At 50.4% G+C, this 25,480-nt stretch overlaps 1 protein-coding gene across 2 annotated transcripts in view; it reads left to right on the top strand.

The window, feature by feature from the left end:
- LOC147448497 (uncharacterized) overlaps window positions 1-25,480 on the top strand; it is a 126,849-nt gene that overhangs the window by 80,482 nt on the left and 20,887 nt on the right. For both annotated transcript variants that reach the window (XM_086521081.1, XM_086521079.1), the window contains exon 8: window positions 12,917-12,974. In XM_086521081.1, coding sequence (XP_086377207.1) covers window positions 12,917-12,974 — 58 coding nt within the window. The remainder of the gene's footprint in view (window positions 1-12,916; window positions 12,975-25,480) is intronic.

Here is a 25,480-nt window from a genome sequence, read left to right as displayed (position 1 = left end):
GAAGTCTGAGCAGTGGTTACTCTCAACACCTCCAAACAACGTAGGATGTGGTCTGGGGGGCGTTTGGTTGTACTTTAAAGGCCTCTATATCTCTCGGCTCGGATCTTTTTAGGTTATGTGGGAGGAGTGATGAGGGAGTCGTTGAATATCTCCTGGCCTGGACCTTGTTAGGTTATGCGGGAGGAGTGTTCATCGGCAACTTTATGTTTCTATGTCTTGTAACACGCATATGTGAGCATTTGTGTTGCATTGTGATGTGCCAACCATTGAATATTCCTAATTGGATGAGATTGCCTGGGTATGTAATTTTAGTGCATCAAGACACCCATGGAAGATCAGTGCAGTCTTGGTGTGATGGCTAATTTTACTACGCCCGAATATCAGGAGCTCTGATCTGGACGAAAGGAGAAGCCAACTCCTTAACAAAAAAAAAAGAGCGAACTGATTGTCCCTCGGAAATTTGTGAGCTAACTTGAGTTGTTTTGCAGATATGCTGTAATCGCGGACGATTACTCTCTCTCAAGAAGGGGGGATGTCACAAACTGCTAGCGTGTCAAGTCAGTGAAGAGCAGAGCTAACCTTCAGATCACGGCCGAGGGGCCTAAACCCTAAGAAGAACAAGCAACAACAGAGGAAGAAGTCCTACCAACTTATGGGACCTTGTCCGATGGGGCCCAAGAGACATCAAGGAATTAAAATAAAGCAAGACCCATACACACACACAACTCGGATTTTCCGCCGATTGCGGACGTGGCAGAACTGTACGGATTTCTGCAAAACGCATTGACAGTGCTGACGTGGCAGATTCTCGCTAAACGCGTTGACAGTGTTGACGTGGCAGTTGTACGGATTTTTGCAAAACGCGTTGGCAGAGTTTTGGGCATTGCTTTTGGACCAGATGCTTTTGAGTTTAAAGGCTTTTCATGTGAACTGCTTTTGGGCCTAGGGCCTTTAAATATGAGGCCATGGGCTCATTCTCTGGCATGCCTCCTGGAGAAGATACAGAGTTTGGAGTACCGGCTTGTACTCTGTTGATGCAATATAAAGAAATACCGAAAGGGGTGCCAAGTTTTGGCGCCAATACTCTCTGGGGTGGAATTCCGCCACTCCGTGTCGTGTGTCGTCTCTCTCTCTCTCTCTCTCTCTCAGTTCAATTGTTATTGAAGCTAAAAGTTTGTTCAATCTGTTCTTTTCTATTGGCACGTGGTGCCCGTCTTGTGACAGGCACAAGTGTCGACTGTGGATTCTTGCTGTACTTCTGATGTTGACTATTTCTGATGCATGTGGATATATAAGCCGATGGAATCTCCTCCAAATTGGTGAATGCTACGGATGTAGCTTTGTTGCGCTGTAAACACTGATCACACGAGTTGCTAGGTAGGCTTACTACTGTCACAAAAAACAAGCCTTCATGTTGACTTTGCCTTGCGAGCAAGTACTACCACTTGAATAGTCCTGTCGTGAAAACATTGGTGGTGAAGCTGAAAGGTAAGGGTGCTCAAAGGTATTTCCAAGGGTTGCTTGTTGACTAAAGCGGATGCACGCTACATTCGAATGCGAATGCAGAAGAGGTTTAGAGATCATGTCTCCAACTCCTTCCATATCCGCATAAGAGGCAAGCAGATCTTGGTACTCAAGATCTGGATTGTTGTATATCCGATGTCGATCTTCGTTCAAAGACGTGGCAATGAAGATGGGAGCTAACCGGGAGAGGTTCTTTGGGTTCTTGGTGGAGCTTGGGTTCTTGGTAGGTCTTCCCCTGAGTTCGCGAAGCCGAAGCACACACAGAGCTCTGATACCAATGTCAGGTGCAGCGGAAGTGTTTAAGGATTTAGCTCTGATCTAGTACTCCGCACAAACACAAGGGACACTATATTCATTTGAAAGAACTGAATTGAGCTGAAAGAAAGAGAGAGACAAGAGAGGGAGAAGAGAGAGATGACACGGGATGTCGAGTCCCAAACCCTCAAGGGCCCCCTTGCTCTATTGCCAGAGCAAGTACTTTCTTTATTCTTGCTCAATGCAGATACAATGATGCTAGATGCTGAGGTACTGATGTTGGGTATTGGTATTGATGCTACTGATGCTGGGTACTGATGGGTACTGAGAGGCTCTATGTCGACGACGACGATGATGAGGACAGGTACTACTGGGTCTATGTCGACGACGAGATACTAATGGGTCTACGCCGACGACGACAACAAGGTACTAATAGGTCTATGTCGACGATGAGGTACTGATGGGTCTATGTCGAGGACGATGATGTCGACGACGGGGTATTGATGGAGTCTATGGCGAGGACGATGATGTCAACGACGGGGTTTTGTGGATTGCTATGCCGAGGACGACAATGTCGACGACGAGGTTCTTGATGGGTCTATGTCGACTTGATAATGGCGAGGACGAGGTTCTTGATGGGTCTATGTCGTCGACTATGACGACGACGACGACGAGGAGGTTCAGTGGATCATTATGCCGAGCCAAGGCACAAAGGATAACTAGGTGCTGGGGTATTGTGTCGATGATGATGACGCTACGGTTGAATGCCGGAATTTGCTAGCGGTGTTGATGGTAAGGGGTTTGCAACCAATGACGAGGCTAGGCTGAAAATGCAAAACGCTAGGGTGCTTGGTGGCTGAAAACTGATCGTTGGCTGTAGGGTGAAAATGGTGACTTGCCGCGACGATGATGAGACGATGGCTGAATCTGAAAATGCTGATCTGCTGCTGATAATGGCTGAATTGTGAAAACGCTGGCCTGCTGATGATGGTGGGCTGATTGCGGCGAGGACCTGCCGCAACGGGATGGGTTGAATGCTGATGCAAAAACACGGGTGCTGAAGACTGAAAACGCTAGGGTACTTGAAAGGCGCGTACTGCGGCTCTGTGGCCTCTGCTCCTCTGCGTGATTCTCCAAGCGCTAGGTCTTCATTTATAGGAATTATACACTGGGTCAGGCAAGCTTCCCAACAAACCCACACTTTCTAAAAAGAATTCCAAAAGTCACGTACCTATAAGAGGTGGTTCACGCGGTAGAAAATGCTCATGTTGAAATGATTGTACTGTGCAAGATAGGGTATGCAACTATGACCAGCTTGGACATGCACGTCCTGCTAGAGGTTCATAAAGGTGCAAAGCTCAGTCCTAAGCTAATGACTCATGCTAGACTGTAGCAGAACATGCTACGTAGCGCAAGTGAAGTGCGCATGTGACATTAGATGTAATGAGATGGGGCACTTGGTGGGGGTTTGTCCTAGAAGGAGGAGACAACCCTCACAACCACAACAGTTCAGCAGTAGAACCCTGCGTAGAGTCAGCAGCAGCAAAGTATCGAGCAACAGCATAATGTAGAGCTGACACAGAGACAAAGACGGGGATAGTCAGGTAGGCAGGGACAAGCACAACCTATTCTTGTTTATAGAAGTGTAGTGAGACTGAGGTTGGCGGAGGCAGAGGAACCCACAGACAAACCTTCGGAGGAGAGATCGCTAGACCAGGATCGAGAGGAGGTTCTTGAGTAGTTGGACAGAGGGATAGAGGAGGATCAACAGTCGACGACAGTTCAAGAGCAGCCTGAGTTGCTCCAAGATAGACTGATTCAACTGGCTTTGGATCTCTTGGAGATGTAGTCACAAGTACCTCTCACAGTAGGCTTTGTTCATGGGGAGTAGGAGAGTTAGTCTTTGCAGTTTGTCGAGGACTTTGACTATTCAGCAGGCTTTGCATCTCCAACAACAGATTCTCACTATGTGAGATCTTGCCACCTTAGTCCTTTGCGGTTGGTCCATGGAGATCTCCAGATGTTTCATTGAAGAGCGGGTCACTATGTGTTGATATTCTTTTCCTTAAGCTATTAGGAACACGTCACATTTTCCTCGGCCCAGAGATAGGCCCCATGATTAGATTTAGAGTACAAGTTTTACATGGAGACTCCTTGTGGACGAGGGAGGCTGTCTATGATATCCTACAAAAGCAAACAATGGTTGAGGCCAAATACTTATTGATATTTAGCAATTTTCAGATTTGTTTGAGAGTTAGTTCAGAGAAGCCTTAGGGAAGCTAGTTTGATAAGAGAGATGTGCATCTTGGTACTTTCCCTTGGCTTTTGAGGTGGACAGGGAGTGGGTCCTCCTTGCCTCTCTTATCCCTGCCTCTCTTACAATTTGGTTGTGCCGTAGATCCGCTTCCTTTTTTGGAGTTCATCATCAGGAATGTTATAATGGATGCGGATGATTTTGGAGGCACGGCCTAGGGGTTTCACAGTCCCTTGGCTTTTGTGAGCTGTAGAGGAGGTTCTGACTTTGAATGCTTTATATCAGTCAGATAAACAACATTCGACATGGTGATTTTCGCTACATCGCCCGAGGTGGACAGAGCTTTGGGTAGATCCGTGTAGATTTGATCACTATCCAGATAGCTATACTTCACTACATGGTAAAAGTATCTTGATCTCTAGATGTTTCTTGTGGTTTGTTATGGGATTTTTCGCCATGATCTCATTGTACATCTGTTAGGGTTTCTCCCATATTGCTTGTATATGGACGGATGGTTGATTTTTATGTAATGCAAAGGGTCAAGCCCCACTTTTTTGCGAGAGAGAGAGAGATGAAATAAAATGAAATGAAATGTTTTATTAGACGTCTGTTGTCTGCAAAAGGCCAACATGACCTATGAGACCAAACCGGTACAATCCTGATGAATTTGATGAATATGAGACCAAACCGGTACAAGGAGAGCTTCAAAGTGGGTAGAAGAGGGAGAGGAGAGCTTCAAAGTTCAAACTTGAGCCTTGAGCTTGAGGGAAATGGAATGAGCTTGAGCCTTGAGCTTGAGGGAAATGGAATGAGCATTGAGCATTGAGACTATGAGTATTAAGAGGCCCAAGGGAGCCTTTTATAGCCTCCCAAGGGCCAAGGCTTAAAAAATATGGCAGTTGGGGCTGCACAGAGCCGTTGCAAACGGTCAAAAACGGTCACTTTTTTGAATCCGACCCCTGCCGTCCCCGTCCGGTCCGTCCGACCCCGGTCCGGCCCCGGCCGTCCCCCCTGCGACCTGCCCGTCCAGCCCGTTTTCCGTCCGTCCCTCGGCATTCCCAGCCGTTCCCGGCCCGGTTACGGCCGTTCCCCGGCCCTAGGGCCCGTCCCCCCCGTCCCGTGTAACTATGATGATATCCACTCTTCAAGTCGACCTGCTAAAGCACGAGGATCCCTGTAACCTGTCGAGTATATCATCGATCCTAGGAATCGGAAATCTGTTCTTGATGGTGATTTTGTTGAGAGCTCTATAATCGATGCACATCCTCTAAGATCCGTCTTTCTTCAAGACCAACAACAGTGGAGAGCAATACGGTGAAGTACTAGGCTGGACAGGACCCTTTTCCAAGAGGTCTTTCACTTGGTTCATAATCTCTTTATTCTGTGCTCGGCTCACATGGTAAGGTGGCCGGTTCGGTGGTGTGCTTCCATGTATCAGATCAATGGTATGATCTTCAGGACGAGCATGTGGTAACTCTCGTGGTAGGCCCTCTGAGAAGCAATCGGCGTGAGAGTGGAGAAAATCTTGGCGTTCTTTATCAAGTTTAGACATATTTGTCCTATCCTTATCGCTCAATTCTTTTATAAAGATCAAGTAAACAAATAGACTGGATTTCATTAATTTTGAAATGGCCGATGCCAATACAATAGGGACAGACTCGCCCTTCATTATAATATCAAGTACAATTGTTCTGCCCTTTTCTATAGTCAAAGTCGCTTTTCTCGCCCGATAATCGACCACGGCTCTTGTGGTACCAGGGAATCCCTAAGAGAACATCACAACTCTCCAAAGGCATTATGAAGAAGTCCTCATGCCCCAAATACACTTGACAATGCAACCGAAGTTTGCCAATGACAGGTGTAATGGCTACGTCCCTGCCGGGTGCTGCTAGAAGTGCCTCCGCAACTGGTCCCATCCAGTCGGGAGTAATCTCGAACCGCGCCGCCAATTACAGTGAAATGAAGTTGGCCTGGCTCCTCCATGAAAGAAAATCAGGGCCTCTTGATCTTTCACTTTGCCCCAAGCTTGGCAAAGTTCTGTACTCTTGTCCATGGTGTCGGGATCGGTATCCACACAATCTGGAACCTGCCTGTTTTCATCTTGCCTTTTCGTCCACGTTCCTCAACTGCTCTCGAACTCTCAGGCTTGTTGTTGTCCTTATCATTTTGTTCTTTCTGTGCCTTTTTAGGGCACTTCGCGGAGATGTGTCCATGTTCCCCGCATCCAAAGCACTTCCCCTCCTTGATGAATCGAGCTCGCTCCTTAGGAGTAAGCTTGGGTCGTGCATCCTTTTTCTCTGGGTTACTGTTTTTCTTTCTACTTTCATTCCCAGAAGTCTGTTCGGCTCGTTGTGTCATGGCCTCATCTGTGGGGTAGGTCAGGCTGCCAAAGTGAATGGCAAAGCTCCGCTTCGCATGACTCATCAACTCCGGAATAGAAGCTGACTTCTGCTCCAAGCAGTGATCTCGGTCTCTGTAAGTAGACCCAAGGTGAACTGCTCAATTTGTTCTCTGAATGAGATCTTCTTGAATGAAGACGCGGGTAGAAAAGAGCTCCAGAATCTTTCATAGTAAGCATTGATTGTATCTTTCTTGGTCATCCGAAGATGGTTCCAAGCAGCTCGTATATCTCGTTCATATTCTTGCGTCAACCAAGAAGAAATAAAAAGCTTCTTCAATTTCAGCCATTTAACTGGCGCAGTCTTGTTTAAAAGAAGCGTGGACCACCAAGTACGAGCATTCCCCTTAGAGTAAGAGGCAGCTCTCCGAATCTTGGAGTGCTTTGAATAGCGTCCTCGCGCGAAAGCGATGTCAAATTGCTGTATAAAAGACACAGCCTTCGAAGCATCTGAGTATCGTGAAAAAGTATCAAATTGATCGAGTGGCCACCTTCCTTAAACTCTCGGACTTTCTTGATTTTATTTTCGAGAATAAAAGTCATACTGGTTGGCTTTGTAAAAATTCTTCTTGTTCGCCTAAAAGTTTCCGTCATCGGAATCTGAGCTGTCTGTAGACGAGTCCTCAGTAGAACTATCAGTCTCTGGGCGAGATTTAGCCTTCTTTGCCTTTTTCTTGCCCTTTCCAAAGCTTTGTTTCTTGCTTTGCTTTTTACCTTTTCTGCCTTCTTCGCTCGAATCTGAAGAGCTAGAAGAACTGTAAGAAGAAGAAGAAGAACTGGGTACTCCAAACCGAACACGGTTCTTCTGTTTCTTTGCCTTGTCAAAAGTCGATTGACGACCCAAATCTCCCGGGAAGTCAGTGCCTTTCTTCTGCTTTTTGCCGTGCTTTTTGGCTCTCTTTTGCGCGTCAAAAAGTTGAGCAATCCGTGCATCAACCACCTCTTGTAATTCCTTCTGTGAATATTGTTTGTGATCAGAAGGTTTCTTGAGAGCGGGTTTCAGGGTGGTGTAGTGGTTTCCTGCCACTGCGCATGCACTTCCTGAAAAGAAGTCTGGCTCATATATTTTGCCAATTTTGGATCCTTCGCAAAACTGAGCATCATCTTTGTTGCATCGCCGATCAATTAACGACGCTCCATCTCTCTTTGCTCTGCCTGAGTAGGCCGAGGCAGGCCATGCTCTCTGTCGGAATCTTTGTTGTGATCCCTGGGGATCGGATTTCCCGTAGAAGAGAAATCGGCCGTGCTCTGATACCACTGTAACAGACTTGGACACTCCAAGTCAAGAATCAATCGCGACAGCACCAAATAACCACTTCAAAACAATTCACAAATCACAAGAGATTTGCACTGGCCTGACGGAGTTCTGCGCCTAGAGATATTGGCCCCAAAGACTGGCGCCCCTTTCGGTATTTCTTTGTGTATTAAATCAATGTCAAAGTACAAAGAGCGGTTACGGTTTCACTCTGAGACTCTGCGTCCAGATGCTCTGAGAAGTGAGCCCTAAATCGTGAATATAAAGATTACAAGGGATGCCCAAAAGCAGAGCCTCGAAAGCTTAAAATCAAAAGCAGTCTCTCTCTCTCTCTCTCTCTCTCTCTCTCTCTCTCTCTCTCTCTCTCTCTCTCTCTCTCTCTCTCTCTCAATGAGAGCAAAATAAAGCAATTATGCCTTTCTCTCTCTCTATCTTCCAAAGCGTAGCCAAACAAAAGCCCAAAAGCTGCAATTTGTGTCGCCAAGCCAGCTTTTTTTCAGCTCTGCAATTTTCGGGATTCCGTACCTGCTGCCACGTGGCATTGGCGCCAGATTTTAGGGTTTCCAGCCACTTAGGGTTTCAGCCAGCAGTTAGGGTTAGGGTTTCCAGAAATTAGGGTTTCTGCAAAATTAGGGTTTGCAGGATTTTAAGGGTTTCTGACAGAAATTAGGGTTTATGCTGTCGGTAGCCACGTCATCACTTTGTGACACAATCTCACCCACATGTATCTGGCCTGATCATCTCTCCGAACAATGTGCACAAGTGGCTGTAACTCCTCTCTGAGTAGGACGACTCCTCCTCTTGATCCTCTGCCCCTGTGCTCTATTCGCGTGTCTGCTCGACAAGCTCTCTCCCACCTATATCCAGTCAGATGTGGCATAAGCTGTCCTCGTGCCTGGTGTGGAGAGATAGATAGATACAAGAAAGAAGAAAGAATGATATGTTAACATCTGTAAAAGGGCAATGTGGCCTATGAGACAAGTATCAAATTACATCCATGTCTGATTTCATCTCATCAGCAAAAACTGAAAACAACATCCTAAACTAAAGGTAAGAGCTGTAAACTAAAAGGGCCAAATATCGAGAAGAGGAGGAAATCTGGTACCCTCTCTCCTTAGGTCTCTAGATTAGCCCATGAGCTTGGCTATGAGGTAGGCCATGGCTGTCTTGCTAAGGTGTCTGGTGGTGTGTATCTGGTGTCTCGCTAGGGTAGCTCTGATCTGACCATAATATGGGCCTCTCAAGTGTCGCCCTGATGGGTGAGTTCGTCCTATGGCGGGCTGTGTCCCCCGTGGCACTGCCCCTCTGCGCATCCCCAAGTGCGAACTCCAACACGTCATCTTCATGCTGCCCATCGCGTGCATCTGCACCTGTCAACAGCCTGCCCATTGTTGAAGTTTGTTGTCACCGCCGGCATCTGCATCAGCTGCTGGGCACGTACCTGCCCGCTTTTTTTTCCCTCGCCCTGCCCCGCTGGTGCTGCATCCTTACCTGGCCTTACCCTGCTGGCGCCGCATCCTCTCCTCCAGCTGCCCCGGCTTGGTTTGCCCTTGCGTCCTGCCTCAGTTTTCAGCCAACAATTGCTTGGTCCTGCCTCGGTCTTAGGCCGCACGTTGCCTGCATCCACCTGGTGATTTCAGCCTTGTTGGGACTGTATGGATGTGCCAGCTAATACAAAAGGTGCCCAGTACAATGGGGGGGGAGAGGGGGAGGGGGGGGGGGGGGGGGGGGGGGGGGGTGAGACATGGTAGAGATCCATCCTCATCTGCACTCTGGACGTCGAGAAAGTATGGTTCGAATCCTCTGCTGTAGTCTCCGTCGATACTGTGTAGCTCCTCTCCTCAATCGCGGTCGTCTAGATCTCCCTAGCTCCAATGCTGGGTCTATGAGAATGCTAGTAGTGGTAGTATGAGTGTGGGCAGAACTGTGCAATGGTGGTTGCCAGTCTCAATCTTGCGCTGATATGAGGATGTGCTTATCTGGCCAATGGCACAACGCAAACCATGAGAAAGATGCGTGTCCATATAGCTAGGTCGAATCACAAACCCATCCCCTGTGAGGTGGAGAAGATGCTCTCTATAGAAAGCCATCTACATGCCCAACTCCTGTACCGGCTCTATCCATGTCCTCTTCGTGTCCAGCTGGATCAGATCCTGACGAATGAGTCTAGTAATCTCCACCCGTGTCATAGACATCAAGGATGCATGTAGAGAGTACTGAAAAGGAGGCAGCATTGAGAATATTCCACACTTATTGTGGTCTTGTTCTCATACGAAACAGTTTTGTGGACTACATCTCTTCGCATGCGTTTCTCTGGAATACCTTTTGGTCGATATTTTTGGCTTTTTGGGGTGCTTCCGCCACCGCTTAAGCCATATGCATACTTCGACAGTGTGGAGAGCACGTAATTTCCTCATGTTTCTGTAGATTCAAGTGGAGTATGTACCGTTCTTCAAAGCATCTCTTCATGCTTACACGCTCGGTCAGACAGGGCTGTCCTCTTGCCCCCTTTCTGTTTTTGTTCTATGCGGAGGCGATGAGCAGATTTTTGGTGTCACAGCAGGTTGGTCTACGGGGCTTGGCACTCCCTATTCGGGGAGATGAGCTATTGAACGCTGAGTTTGCCTATGACTCAGCCTTGTACTTAGATGGCCAGGAGGCCAATCTTCACAGATGTGAGCAGGCTTTGGAGACCTTCTGTTGTGCATCGGGCGCATTGATCAACTGGAGAAAGACAATGGCTTTCTCGGTTGGTAGTGCTCTTGTGCTAGATTGGATGCCAGAAGAGGGTTTCAGGTGGATTCCCCCAGGGACTTGGGTTGTCAGGTTGGTTTGGACTTGTCTCCCGAGCAGCATATTGCTCCTCTTCTCCTATCCATCAGTAGAAAGCTGTTACATTGGAGCTCAACACGACTTTCTCTGGTTGGTAGAGTAGTAGTTGCCAACCAGGTGTTGTTGGCGACTATGTGGTACATCACTTCCTGCTGGATCTTCTCGAGTTCTTGTATCAGCCAGGTAGAGAGGCTGATCAGGAACTTCCTTTGGTCAGGACGTGACACTCAGATAGCCCGAGCCAAGGTGGCTTGGCCAGTCATCACGCTTCCTTCTTCTCAGGGAGGGCTTGGGATCATTGATCCAGCACAGCAGAGCAGAGCCCTTCTTGGGAAGTTCATAGTCAGAGGACTTCTTCCAGGTGAGGAGCCCTGGAAGGAGTTCTTGCTGCAGAGGCTTCGTGCCAGGGTGCCTCAGTCAGGAGGCCCTTGGCAACCTTCGACCAGATGGATCTTTACAGAGATGCACAGAGTTGGTTTGAGCAGGAAACTGGAGGACCGCTTAGCTGTGAGTTTGCTTCGATCTTGGGAGCTCTTACGGCGTGGCCTAGAGCAGAGACAACCGACGTGCACGGAGGAGCGCCTACGGCAGCCCCTCGTCTGGAACCCCATGGTTAGCACTCAGAGAGGCCACTTGGTTGGTAGGCGGCCTCATGTTTCCTTGGGTCCCATGGCAGCAGGTCCAACGCGCTCTCTAGGTGACTGGCTAGAGTTCACAGGTTTGTCAGAGGTGCATGGTTTCCAGCTATACAGGGCATGAGAGGGATGTAGAGCATGTGTCAGGACATCTCAGAGTCAGTTCCAGCTGAGTGGCTCACGCCTCTCGAGCCAGTAGCACCCCGGTGGATGGGAGTCTTCACACGACTCGAGGTTCTCATTTCAGTCAGGGCCTGCTCAGAGACTGTCCCAGCCCTTTTTTTCGAGCTTCAGGGTGGGGGACGACTACAGCGAGTTGCAGCAGAGGCCCCGCATGTAGCATAGTGCTGTTTCCAGAGGATCCGAGTTGTGGGCATCTGTGGGAGGACTTGCGTCATAGACCGTGACCTAGCAGCTCTCGAGACTGAACACTGGAGGCTATGGGCTTGGGAGTGTTGTCCACTGGCACGAGTACAGTGGGATCCTGGTGAGTGGCTATGGAGGGACCCCTTCTCTTGTGCAGACCACCCAGGAGTCCCCTTCTTTCAGTACACTGTTCGGCTTGGACGTCATATACTTGCAGCACAGAGAGAGGCCCGCCCCGCTGCAACACGTCATTGGCAGGAGGAGGGCCTCACAATCGAGTTCTTGGCAGCCTTTTGGGAGAGGTTGTGGGACTCCAGACAGCCGAGGCGCGTCACCTTGTTTCAGTGGCTGGTTGCACACAGAGCTACAGCAGTAGGGAGCTGGCTAGTGCATAGTGGTCTCTCGGCCGCATGTGCAGCTTGTGACCATTTGGTGGAGAGTCAGCGTCACTGTCTTTGGGACTGTCCCTCGGCCCAGCAAGTTCGGCTGATGCCTACTCTCTCCATGGCTAGACAATACACTTGGGGGGCAGCGGCTTGGTCCACTCTCACGGGCCCGGCACTTCAGTTTGAGCTATCTTCCACCAGCAGGATGATACTGATACAGGGGGGGCGACCTACACTCCAGCTTGCTATACAGAGCTTACTCCACAGGAGTGGTGGAGTGAGAGAGAGGAGTGTTGGGAGCTCCTCAGTGGCCTGACACTTTGGTTCATCTGGCGGGCCCGCTGTTTCCGCATCTTTGAGGTTCGCTCTGTGCCACCAGCAGAGACTGTTCGTGACTTTTGGCTAGAGCTGATCCATACTCTCAGAAGACAGCTTGAGGGACTACAGGGCAGCTCCGACCGCATGCGGGAGCGCCGCGAGGCTTTCCTCCGACTCTGGCGCCCTGGGCCTTTGTACACCACTGTCTAGGGGGTGCTCAGATGGCACTACCGTCCACCTGTGTGGCTCTTCCCTCCTCCCATCTCTTGTTTTAGCCTCATTGTATATATGCTGTTTCTTTCATTGGGAGAGTCTCCCCATCATGTTTGTTGTAGCCCTCTCTTGCAGAGGTGGTCGTAGCCCAATGGGCAGTTTTCATTAACTAATAGAAGGATCTTTTTCTCGGGGAAAAAAAAAAGTTGCCTATGACTCGGATGAGCTCATCTCTCTTCATTATGAGCTCTACTTTGACTGATTCTGATTTACCGCTTGTAATCTTTTCTATGGGTTTTCCTCGACTTGAGATTTCCCATCAGTAATTCAATCCAACATTACTAAGAAAAAAAGCGTGTGTGTGTGTGTGTGTGTGTGAGAGAGAGAGAGAGAGAGAGAGAGAGAGAGAGAGAGAGAGAGAGAGAGAGAGAGAGAGAGAGAGAGAGAGAGAGAGAGAGAGAGAGATTGGATTTTTTCTAGGGAACTTGTGCTACCTGTGGAGCAGTTGTAAATGTGGACAGCATGGTTCCAAACTTGGGTAAGGTTTCATAATCAAACTTGTCAAGTTTTGTGAAGATTCTTAACCAAGTTAGATCCCAAGATTATATTTATGTCTAGTAATGTAAAACTGACCATTTTTAGAAGGACTCCAAAATCTATGTATATTTGTAAGATGTATATGTGAAAATGTCAAGAGACCTTGGAGTTTAAGCTATCTTATACTTTTAAAAATGTGTCATGCCTCAAAACAGTTAACGACAATTGTTCTACTTAGGGGTTCTCTCTTGTATAGTTGTAACTATCAGTGCTTCTCTCTCTCTCTCTCTCTCTCTCTCTCTCTCTCTCTCTCTCTCCAGTTCCAGGAACCTCGGACAAAGTTATGGCTCTTTGATACTTTAGTAGCCTCAGCTATGATGTATGGGGTACAGGTATGGGGACCTTCTGTAGGCCAGGATGGTTGGAGACGTATGGAGAGGCCCTTGGTATCTATGATCTCCCGATTGATTAGAGCCAAGGCCTCCGTACCTCACGCGATCATTCGAGCAGAGCTAGCTCCCCCCCCCATGGAGATTGAGGCGCTTACCAGATCAGTGTCCTTTGTGCACAGCCTATGGGATACTACTAGAGACAGATATGCTAGACTGGCCCTTGAGTCTTCCAGACAGTTAGCTCTACAGGGGGACACTTCATGCTGGTATGCAGAGATGACTTCATGGTTTCAGACGCATGGCTTCACCATGGACAGGTTGCCCCCTTTCCAGTATTCTCTTCAGGCACCCTCGCTGTCTCTTACACGGGTGGAGATCACTAGACTCATTCGTCAGGACCTGATCCAGCTCGACACCAGGAGGACATGGATAGAGCCGCCTCAGGAGTTGAGCACGAAGATGGATTTCTATAGAGAGCATCTTCTCCACCTCACAGGAGATGGGTTTGTGATTCGACCCAGCTACATGGACACACATATGTCTCATGGTTTGCATTGTGCCATTGGTCAGATACGCACATCCTCACATCAGCTCGATATTGAGACTGGTAGATTCAGAGGGATACCAGCAGACAGCAGGATATGCCGATTATGCCAGAGAGAGCCAGAGACAGAGTTGCACTACATATGTCATTGCACAGTGTTCTATGAGATACGGGGGCGTTTCCACTGCTTATTCAGAGAGGGTTTTGGTCCTCTATCTAGGGTCATGAGTTATGAGGATCAGAGATGTCTTGGACTATATCTACTTGAGTTACACAGGTATAGAGACACTTACTGGGGAGAGCTAGAGAGAGGCAGTCCCAGAGACACATTACAGATTTCTTTTCACTAGATATGGGACAGCCAGAGGAGCAGCCACCACTGCAGAGCTCGTCCCACACTCATTCGACCACTACTGGCACTCTCATCGACCGAGCATTGGAGCTACAAAGATACAAACGACCGCGACTGAGGAGAGGAGCTACACAGCATCGACGGAGACTACAACAGAAGATTCGAGCCATACTCTCTCGACATCCAGAGTGCAGATGAGGATGGATCCTCACCATTTCTTCCATCTTTGTTTCACACACTGTTACATCCAGTTTACCGGGTACCTATTGTATCAGCTGCTACACCCACGTAGTTTTAGATTGTAGTAGTAGTAGTAGTATTTTGTTCCACTTCTAGTTCTTTTCTAGTTCTTTTGTACCCAGACATGGTATTAGATTCACTATTTTGTAACTGATTGGTCTCATAGGTCATTTTGGCCTTTTGAAGACGTTAATATAACATTTCATTTCATTTCATTTCATTTCTGGCGGGCTGCTGAGCGCGAGGCTGAAGGGGTCCCTGCAGACAGCAGCGAACCCTAGCGTACGACACGGTCTGCACCTAGGGTTTTCATGCAGAGATGCGCAGAGTCTCTCTCTCTCTCTCTCTCTCTCTCTCTCTCTCTCTCTCTCTCTCTGGCGGGCTGCTGTCTGTTGTAGCCCGAGCAGTCCTGTGGAGGGGACGACCTGCTGTTGCTGAGGTGACGAGTTGCGTGCCGAGGAGGTAACGACCTACTGCTGCTGATTGGGATTAGTTGCACGCCGGGGAGGCGACGACCTGCACTGGAGAGCAGCACGTTGGGCCTGTGGGGCAGCAAGGTACAATAAAACAACCCCCCCCCCCCCCCCCTCCTCCTCTCCGTCTCTCTCTCTCTCTCTAGTACGAGCAGCTCTACAGGAGGAAAATGGCAAGCTGCTGAGTACGCAGCCCTCTCTGTCTTAGCGCCAGCAGGCCTGCAGGAAGAAAATGGCGGGATGCTGAGCACGCAGGTGTGCAGAAACACAGGGGAAGCAGATCGCGCAGGGCTGGACGAGCAGCAGGGCGTGACTGCACAGGGGAAGAGAGGCCTTTAGTGCCAAGGGAACTCACGCTGCATTGCCAAGGGACCAGCAGGTCACGCTCACAATGTGTAGCAGGTGGTGTCCGCCAGTGAACAGAGAGGGCAGGTTCGAAAGCCGCTTGGGAGCAGGTTTGCATGCTGGCAGGTTTACGCAAAGCAGCTCTCATCACCAGGTTCAAATAGGGTGCTTTGACAAGCAGCAGACCAGCGACTGTGCAGCACGCCCGTACGGTAAAAGCAAAGGAAGGGGGACTCGCTTAGACTTAGGGGTTGTAGGAATAGAAAACAGGGGCCGTTATGATGGAGGTCATGAGCGCTTCACCAATCTGCAAGTCCCGCACGAAGGCAACCTTCATGCTTACAAACAAGCGGATAACACAAGTGGAAAGGGAGATGGAGTGGAAAGCAGAGATGGAAGGATGGTGGTTCGCAAGCCGCTTGGGAGCAGGTTTGCATGCTGTCAGGTTTACACAAAGCAGCTCTCACCACAAGGTTCAAATAGGGTGCGTCGACAAGCAACAGACCAACGACTGTGCAGCATGCCCGTACGGTAAAAGCAAAGGAAGGGGGACTCGTGTAGACTTAGGGCTTGTAGGAATAGAAAACAAGGGCCGTTATGATGGAGGTCATGAGCGCTTCACCAGTCTGCAAGTCCGCACGAAGGCAACCTTCATGGTTACAAACAACCTGATAACACAAGTGGAAAGGGAGATGAAGGAGTGGAAAGCAGAGATGGAAGGATGGTGGAAGGAGAAGGCAAACCTTCTTCAAATGTTCCTCAACGAAGGCACGCAATGGAAGAAGGAGAAAGAGGACCTGCACGTAGAGATACAAGCACTTAAGGCGGATTCACAAGCACTCAAATAAGAGGTCTCAGCCCTCAAGTGAGAACTTGCAGATAGAGCAAGCAATGGACTAGAGGAAGGTGAATTCCAGCCCTCGGTGATAGAGGAAATGAAGGTCATCAAGGAACAAGTACAGATGATCAAAGAGGAAGAGAAACAGAATGGGGCAAAGACGTCCTCGTGGGTGGATGTAATCACGAAGACACAGAAGAAGGCGGATGAGGCCGAGAAATGGATAGAAGTCGCTAAGAAAGGGAAAGGGAAAGAAACCACATCTATCCCCACTCCTACAATCATCAACATGACTCTAGAAGAAGAGCAATGAAGAAAGACTAGAGCTTTGCACATACGAATAACCGGTCTAAAAGGCCTAGATGATGTGGAAGTGTGGAAGGGGAAGTCAAAGGACTTCTTTGCATGATGGGTAGTGAGGCTACTCATATAAAGGCATGGAGGGTAGGAAAGAAGACACAAGGAAATTTGGAGACTTCAAAAGAAAGAGCTCTAATAATGCGCTTCCCATCCATGGAGGCAAAGAAGGACTTCTTCAAGAAGCGTCTTGCACTAAATAAAACGGGCATATTCCTTGGAGATGACCTCACACTCACACAACTTGCTCATATGAAAGAAGTTATGCCCCAGATAATGACAGCTCGAGAGAAGGGGATTCTACAGGGATGGACCAGTGGTTATACTGGAGAAGCGTCCCACATGATGGTGCGAGACCTATGGGACCACACTCAGAATGGCTACATGGAATTGTAATGGATATTTGCGCCTGGATGTAGGGGCCTTTGAGGATAGTTTCACAGGGAGAGACATCATTTTCTACTCTGAGACGCATCAGGCCCCGGGGCAGTCCATGCCCCATATGAATGGATACAGTTGGGAGACAACTTGCAGACAGGAGACTCGAGCAGAGCGTAGAGGACGAGGTTCAGGAGGAGTGGCAGTCTTATTTAGGGAGGAGCTACAGTCTATGATACATATAGCTCGTAGAGATGAGCATGCTAGGTACATGTGGGTGAGACTGAAGACAAAGACAGACAGATATCTCTACATTGCTATTTGCTATTTCCCTCCTAGTACGTCAGTTTATGCATCACCTAGAGGACAGTCCCCCTTCTCTATTTTTTTTTTTTCCGAGAAAAAGATCCTTCTATTAGTTAATGAAAGCTGCCCATAGGGCTACATCCACCTCTGCAAGAGAGGGCTACAACAAACATGATGGGGAGACTCTCCCAATGAAAAAACAGCATATATACAATGGGGCTAAATCAAGAGATGGGAGGAGGGAAAAGCCACACAAGTGGACAATAGTGCCATCTGAGCACCCCCTGGACCATGGAGTAAAACGGCCCAGGGCGCCAGAGACGAAGGAAAGCCTCGCGGCGCTCCCGCATGCGGTTGGAGCTACCCTATAGTCCCTCAAGCTGTCCTCTGAGAGTGTGGATCAGCTCTAGCCAAAAGTCACGAACAGTCTCCGCTGGTGGTACAGGGCGAGCCTCAAAGATGCGGAAACAACGGGCCCGCCAGATGAACCAGAGAGCTAGGCCGCTGATGAGCTCCCAACACTCCGCTCTCTCACTGCTCCACTCCTGTGGAGTAAGGTCTGTAGCAGGCTGGAGTGTAGGTCGACCCCCCTGTATCACTATCATCCTGCTGGTGGAAGATAGCTCAAACTGAAGTGCCAGGCCCGTGAGGGTGGACCAAGCCGCCGCCCCCCAAGTGTACTGTCGAGCCGTGGAGAGGGCAGGCATCAGCCGAAGAACTCGTAGCCACACCTGCTGGGCCGAGGGGCAGTCCCAAAGACAGTGTCGCTGACTCTCCACCAACTGGTCACAGGCTGTACATGCGGCCGAGAGACCACAATGTACAAGCCAGCTCCCTACTGCTGTGGCTCTGTGTGCAACCAACCACTGGAACAAGGTGACGCGCCTCGGCTGTCTGGAGTCCCACAGCCTCTGCCAAAAGGCTGCCAAGAACTCGATTGTGAGGCCCTCCTCCTGCCAATGACGTGTTGCAGCGGGGCGGGCCTCTCTCTGTGCTGCAAGTATATGACGTCCAAGCCGAACAGTGTACTGAAAGAAGGGGACTCCTGGGTGGTCTGCAGAAGAGAAGGGGTCCCTCCATAGCCACTCACCAGGATCCCACTGTACTCGTGCCAGTGGACAGCACTCCCAAGCCCATAGCCTCCAGTGTCCTGTCTCAAGAGCTGCTGGGTCAGGGTCTATGACGCAAGTCCTCCCACAGATGCCCACAACTCGGATCCTCTGGAAACAACACTCTGCTACCTGCGGGGCCTCTACTGCAACTCTCTGTAATCGTCCCCCACCCTGAAGCTCGAAGAACAGGGCTGGGACAGTCTCTGAGCAAGCCCTGACTGAAATGAGAACCTCCAGTCGTGTGAAGGCTCCCATCCACCGGGGTGCTTTTGGCTCGAGAGGCGTGAGCCACTCAGCTGGAACTGACTCTGAGATGTCCTGACACATGCTCTGAACCCCTCTCATGCCCTGTAGCTGGACAACCTGCACCTCCTCTGACAAACCTGTGAACTCTAGCCAGTCACCTAGAGAGCGCGCTGGACCTGCTGCCATGGGACCCCAAGAAACATGAGGCCTACTCCCAACCAAGTGGCCTCTCTGAGTGCTAACCATGGGGTTCGAGACGAGGGGCTGCCGTAGGTGCTCCTCCGTGCACGTCGGCTGCCGTTGCTCTAAGCCATGCCGCAATAGCTCCCAAGAACGAAGCAAACTCACAGCGAATCGGTCCTCCAGTCTCCTGCTCAAACCAACTCGGCGCAACTCTGTAAAGATCCATCTGGTCGAAGGTTGCCAAGGACCTCCTGACTGAGGCACCCTGGCACGAAGCCTCTGCAACAAGAACTCCTTTTAGGGCTCCTCGCCTAGAAGAAGTCCTCTGACGACGAACTTCCCAAGAAGGGCTCTGCTCTGCTGTGCTGGATCAATGATCCCAAGCCCTCCCTGAGAACAAGGAAGTGTGATGACCGACCAAGCCACCTTGGCTCGGGCAATCTGAGTGTCGCGACCAGACCAAAGGAAGTTCCTGATCAACCTCTCTACCTGGCTGATGCAAGAACTCGAGAAGATCCAGCAAGAAGTGATGTACCACATAGTCGCCAACAACACCTGGTTGGCAACTACTACTCTACCAGCCAGCGAAAGTCGTGCTGAGCTCCAATGTAACAGCTTTCTCCTGATGGACAGGAGAAGAGGAGCAATCTGCTGCTCGGGGGACAAATCCAAACCAACCTGACAACCCAAGTACCGAACTGCAGTCCCTGGAGGAATCCACCTGAAACCCTCTCCTGGCATCCAATCTGGCACAGGAGCACTACCAACTGAGAAAGCCACTGTCTTTCTCCAGTTGATCAGTGCGCTCGATGCACAGCTTAAGGTCTCCAAGGCCTGCCCACATCTGTGTAAATTGGCCTCCTGGCCCTCTAAGTACAAGGCTGAGTCGTCGGCAAACTCAGCGTCCAGAAGCTCATCTCCCCGTATAGGGAGTGCTAAGCCCCTCAAACCAACCTGTTGTGACACCAAAAATCTGCTCATCGCCTCCGCATAGAACAGAAAGAGAAAGGGGGCAAGAGGACAACCCTATCTAACCGATCGTGTGAGCATGAAGCGCTCACCTCTACCTCCTGCCAAAAGCACCTGACTGTGGGCCTGCCTGTACAAAGCTGACACCCCTCTGATCCAAGCCTCTGAGAAGCCCATCCTACGTAGCGTGCCCTCTAGAAAGTCCCAGTCAACTCTATCGTATGCCTTCTCAAAATCGAGAAGAAGAATCACAAGGTCCTCCCCACGGAGCCGTGCAAGGGCAGAAGCCTCCCAAAAAGTGAAGATGTTGTCAAGGATACTGCGTTCCTTGACAAAACCTGTCTGAGTCCCATGTATAAGGCTCTCCAAAAGTGGCTGAATCCTCAAACTCAGAGCCTTGGCAAGAATTTTGTAGGCTGAGTTGAGAATGGTGATGGGACGCCACTGTCGAATCTCATCCAAGGAGTCACCCTCCTTTGGAATGAGGTAGATCAGGCCCTCACTCATGCTATCCGGCATCACTCCTGTGTGTAGAATGTACTGAAAGGCACTACAAAGATCTGGGCCAAGCAGGTCCCAGTACTCCAAGAAGAAGGTGAAAGTCAGCCCATCCTCACCTGGACAGCTACCACGAGGGAGGGCCCTAAGGGCCGTGTGCAGCTCCTCAAGCTGAAGAGGTAACTCAAGCCTCTGCCGCATCTCCTCAGTCACAAGACAAGGCATGTGTGCCCAGACCTGCTCCCTGCATGCATCCTGTCTCTCTGACTCAGGCTCAGCCGACAGTAGCTTACGGTAAAAGTCAGTAGCAAGTGCACGCATATCCTCTCGCTCACAGACAACTGACCCATCGGGTCTCCTCAACTGATTGACCTTGGCATGCGAGTGCCGAGGTCCCACTGTCTCAATAATCCCTCTGCCCACAATGGCCTGCTGTAATGAGTCCGCAATAGTCATACATACCCCACCCTGGATGCCTCCAGGTCCAAAAGCAGCTGACCAAAAGGTATCATAGCGTCCACGCAAGATCTGACCACATCGCCGAATGCGGCTCTCAGACAAATGGTGCTCGTGAAGCATAAGGAGATCAATCTCTCCTCCCACAAGGCAACGCTGAAGCTCCTGACGCAATCGGCCCCGCTGTCGCTGAAACTGGGGCCCACCTAGTCCCTGCACGTTCCACGAGACGATCCTCATGGGGAGCGAGAGAGAACAGATGCTGCCGCAGCAGCAAGACGAGCTATCTTCGAAGCAGGCTTGGATGGGGAGTAATCCGCATCCGAGCGTCCTCTAGATAGGCGAGACTGCAGTGAGTGCCTGGTCCAAGCCCAAGTAGAGCGAGCCGTGCGTAAAGCAACCTCCTCTGTCCAGGAGTCCTCATGAATGAATACATAGCAAGGCAAACACTGCGTATCAGCAAAAAAGTACTACACAATGTGTCTACATCCTGCAGAATCTGGGGGTGTCACCGCAAACTTGGCCAGTGGCCACAAAGTCTGCAGCAAATCTGTAATGCCAAGTTCTCCCATGTGGTGAGAGAACTCGAGAACCTGTGTATGCAACCATCCCACCACTGAGTCGAGGGACCACTCTGTCTCAGTCCTGCCACATAGGGGGAAGGAGAAACCAACTGTTGAGTCCAAGGCCTCTATCCCCCTAGCGGCGAGGAACAAAGCGTGGACTCTGAAGCAGGCTGCCTCGTGGTCTGCTGCGGAATCGCCAAGAAAACGAGTAAACCCGTAATCGAAGAAATCCCAGCGGCGTTGGAGGTCAAAGCTCGTCAAACCACGAGGGATAGCTGCAAGAGGAGAAGTCTGAATCTGCAGTGGGGGCCGCATGAAGGGCTGACCCTCTCTCGCTAGGCGACTCGTGGCGAAGGCGCTGCCAAGAGATCTCCTGGCCGCCGGCAAGGGTCCAGTCTCCTGAGCCGACTGTGGTACTGAAGCAGGAGGAGGGGGAGAAGGGGCTGGGGGGGGGCGGGGGAGAGGAGAAGCGGGGTGAGGCGGCAGAGACATGGGGGGGGCGAGGTGGGGAGTGAGCGGTAGCAGAGGGCGGGGGAGGGCATGAGGAGGAGGAGGGGAGATCGGAAGGCGGAGCGGCTGGCGAGGGTGAAGCGGAGGTGGTGGCTGGCGTAGGGGGCTCCTCGTGCTCAAGAGGACCAAAGCGGTTCCCCGTTGGAACCCACTGCTGCTGAGTAGGCACCTGGGGGCCACTCTGAGTGCCAGGCTGTCGCTGTGGCCCCTGGCGTCGACGGCCACGGGCCTGCTGCCACCCCTCCTCCGTTGGAGCCCCAGGCTCGGAGGGTGGCGCTGAATCTGTGCTCTGTGTTGCTGGCTGTGGCTGCGGCCCAGCCTTGGCAGGCTGGGGCTGAGGCTGAGGCTGGGGTGCGGGTCGTGGTCTCCTCCGTGGACAGGCCTTTGCTATGTGGCCCATCTGTCTGCAAATGAAGCACTGGTTCGGGAGACCCGAGTACTCCACACTCTGTCTAAACCAACCCCCACTCACCCGAGGCAGAAGGATGACCTTCGGGAGCATGTGGGTATCTCTGACCAAAACTCGAACTGAAGGGATGCCAGCCGCCTTGGCAGCTACAGATGCTGCCGTACGAGGTGTCTCCAGGACAGTTCCGATGGCGGAGCCAATCCTGGAGAGAAGTGGAAGGTACTCCCTCCGTAAACCTGGAAAGCAGACTGAGATGGGGATGTCCGCCTCCTCTACTAGCACATCCGAAGACGGGTCAAAACCATGTCGCCACTGTCGAAAGTGGGCGCGTGATGCTCGGATGGCCAATGGACTCATAGCTATGACCTTGGAGGCCATCTCGGAAGTCTCGAACTCAATCTGGTAGTACCCCCGTCCGAGAATCTGGACATCCAAGATCTTGCCCACCTCTGCGAGGAGGCGGGCCTGGAGAAGGTCTCGCAGCTCTCCTCTGCTGGGACGAGTGCCGAGAACCTTGCAGATGACAGAAGTCGCCTGCAAGCGTTCTACCTCTGTGGCAAGGCTCGCTTGCTCTGCCGGCGTAAGAGCAAGTCGAATGGTGGGCTCAGCGGGGTCGGGCGAGGGGGCTTCATTGGAGTCCCTCTGCGGTGGAGCATGAGCCGCCATCTGTGTCTGCTACTGGTAAAGAAAAGGCGGAGGATCGTCGACGAAAGAAAGGGGGGGAAGACCTGTTGGACCGAGCACGTCAATGGTGCTGGCGACGCCCGTCAAGCAAGAATGGAGAGGGAGAAGGCTTACGGTAAAAAGCAAGCGAGGGGGGCGGACAGTGGGAGGGGGCGGGTTGGCGTGGTTGACTGCGGGAACTGCTTCGGGCTGGCTGGGCAGCAGGCAGCAACGGGGGGCAGCGCGAGGGGGGGGGGGGGGGAGCGGCAGGGAGAGCTGGCTGAGCTGGGCAGCGGGCTGCCAGTGCAGCTGACAGCAGCAGGGGTAGCGCGAGGGGAAGGGGGCAGCGCGAGGTGGACAAGCGGGAGAGCAGCGCGAGGGAATGAGGGAGGGCGATGGCGCAAGGGGGGAGAGGTGCGAGCAGCAGCGAGCCTGTTTCCCTTCTCTATTTTAGACGATGATATATGGGAGTTTACCAGAGATGGTGACATTATTATCTTGGGGGATTTCAATGCTAGGCTTGCCTATCACCAGACAGTATTCTATGATACCTCAGAGGAGTTGATGCGGGAGCTTCATATTACAGAAATGGGCGTGTCTAGATTATCACAAGATGAAGAGTACACTGAGTATGGCAGATACTTGATTGATATGGGAACTGCACATGGATTGGCCATTTTGAATGGCTTACAGAGATTCCCTGCAGCTGGTGGTCTTACATGCTTTCCACACCGACATGGCGCTAGTACAGTGCATTATGTTATGGCTCCGCCAAGACTCATTCCTTCCTTTCAGGATTTTGTGGTGGGAACTAGGCCGGTTGGGATAGCAATCGATCATGCTATCTTGTCTTTCACTTTATCATTCCAGTTCAGCACAGCTCCATTGGGAGAGGCCTCCACACATATTCGGTATACCTTCACGAGAGAGACGGATCACGTGTACACTGATGAGATATACAGGCAGCTATACACTCAGGTGCCAGGACGACCACTAGATGAGCTCACCCAGATTGTGACAGAGACGCTACATGATGCAGCCTCAGAGGCATATCCCCATAGCCAGCCTACACGCAGACGATCTGGGAACATGCCTCAGAACAGTTGGTATGATGAGGAGTGTAGAGAGATGAGGATCAGATTACAGAGAGAGGTGCTCATGGGTACTACTACACATAGACAGTCATGGATTATCTTCCGCCGCCTAGTGCTACGAAAGGAGAGGGCTTACCTATCTCAATTAAAGCGTGATCTGTACCAGTTGTTTTTGAGTCAGGACTCTAGTGAAGTGTCACAAAGTGATGACGTGGCGGACATCAGAAACCCTAATTTTTGCTAGAAACCCTAAAATTCCTGCAAACCCTAATTTCTGCCAAAAACCCTAATTTTCGAAGTCGCGGAGCTGTTTTTATTTTTTTTTAATTTTTTAATTTTTGCGTTATTTTTTAGCGATGCAAATCTCAGCTTTTGCTCTCATTGAGAGAGAGAGAGAGAGAGAGAGAGAGAGAGAGAGAGAGAGAGAGAGAGAGAGAGAGAGAATTTGCTTTTGCTTTCAGAAGCTCTCTGTGAGAGAGGGAAAAGAGCTTTTGCTCTCAGGCTTTTGCTTTCAAGCTTTTGGGGCTCTGCTTTTGGGCATCCCTTGTAACTTTAAATAAGTGGTTTGGGCCTTCACTTCTCAGAGCATCTAGACGCAGAGTCTGAGAGTGAACCCCGAGCCATTCTCTTGTACTTTTAACTGATTAATACAAAAAGAAATACCAAAAGGGGCGCCAATCTTTGGGGCCAATATCTCTAGGCACGGAACTCCGCCGGGCCAGTGCAAATCTATTGTGATTTGTGAATTGTTTTAAGTGGTTATTTGGTGGTGTCACGATTTGATTCTTGACTTGAAGTGTCTAAGTTTGTTATAGTGGTATCAGAGCACGGCCGATTTCTCTTCTACAGGAAATCCGATCCCTAATTTTTTTTCCGCGGCACCTATGGCTTCACGCAAGGATTAGTCGATTCCCTCTGCATCTGGAGATGCGGGCAGGGATCACAACGAAGATTCAGACAGAGAGTATGGCCCGCCTCGGCCTACTTAGGCGGAGCAAAGAGAGATGAAGCGTTGTCAAACTATCGGCGATGCAACAAAGATGATTGCGAAGGATCCGAAATTGACAAAACCACAACACCACCACACTACCACTGAAACCCGCTCTCAAGAAACCTTCTGATCACAAACAATATTCAGAGAAGGAATTACAAGAGGTGGTTGATGCACGGATTGCTCAGCTTTTTGACGCGCAAAAGAAAGCCAAAAAGCAGAAGAAAGGCACTGACTTTTCGGGATATTTGGGTCGTCAGTCAACATTCGACAAGGCAAAGAAACAGAAGAAGCGTGTTCGATTTGAAGGAGTACCCAGTTCTTCTTCTTCTTCTTCTTCTTCTTCTGCTTCTTCTCACAGTTCTTCTAGCTCTTTAGATTGGAGCGAAGAAGACAAAAAAGGTAAAAAGCGAAGCAAGAAACAAAGCTTCGTAAAGGGCAAGAAAAAGGCAAAGAAGGCCAAATCTCGCCCAGAGACTGACAGTTCTACTGAGGACTCGTCTACAGACAGCTTAGATTTTGATAATTGAAACTTCTATGCGAACAAGAAGAATTTTTATAACTCCAACCAGTATGACTTTTTGG

The sequence above is a fragment of the Adiantum capillus-veneris genome, chromosome 10 (genome assembly GCF_014529385.1).
Source record: "Adiantum capillus-veneris isolate H3 chromosome 10, ASM1452938v2, whole genome shotgun sequence".
In the NCBI taxonomy this organism is placed as follows: Eukaryota; Viridiplantae; Streptophyta; class Polypodiopsida; order Polypodiales; family Pteridaceae; genus Adiantum; species Adiantum capillus-veneris.
Note: the sequence above shows the minus strand (reverse complement) of the source record. Positions and strands in the feature narration are given on the sequence as shown.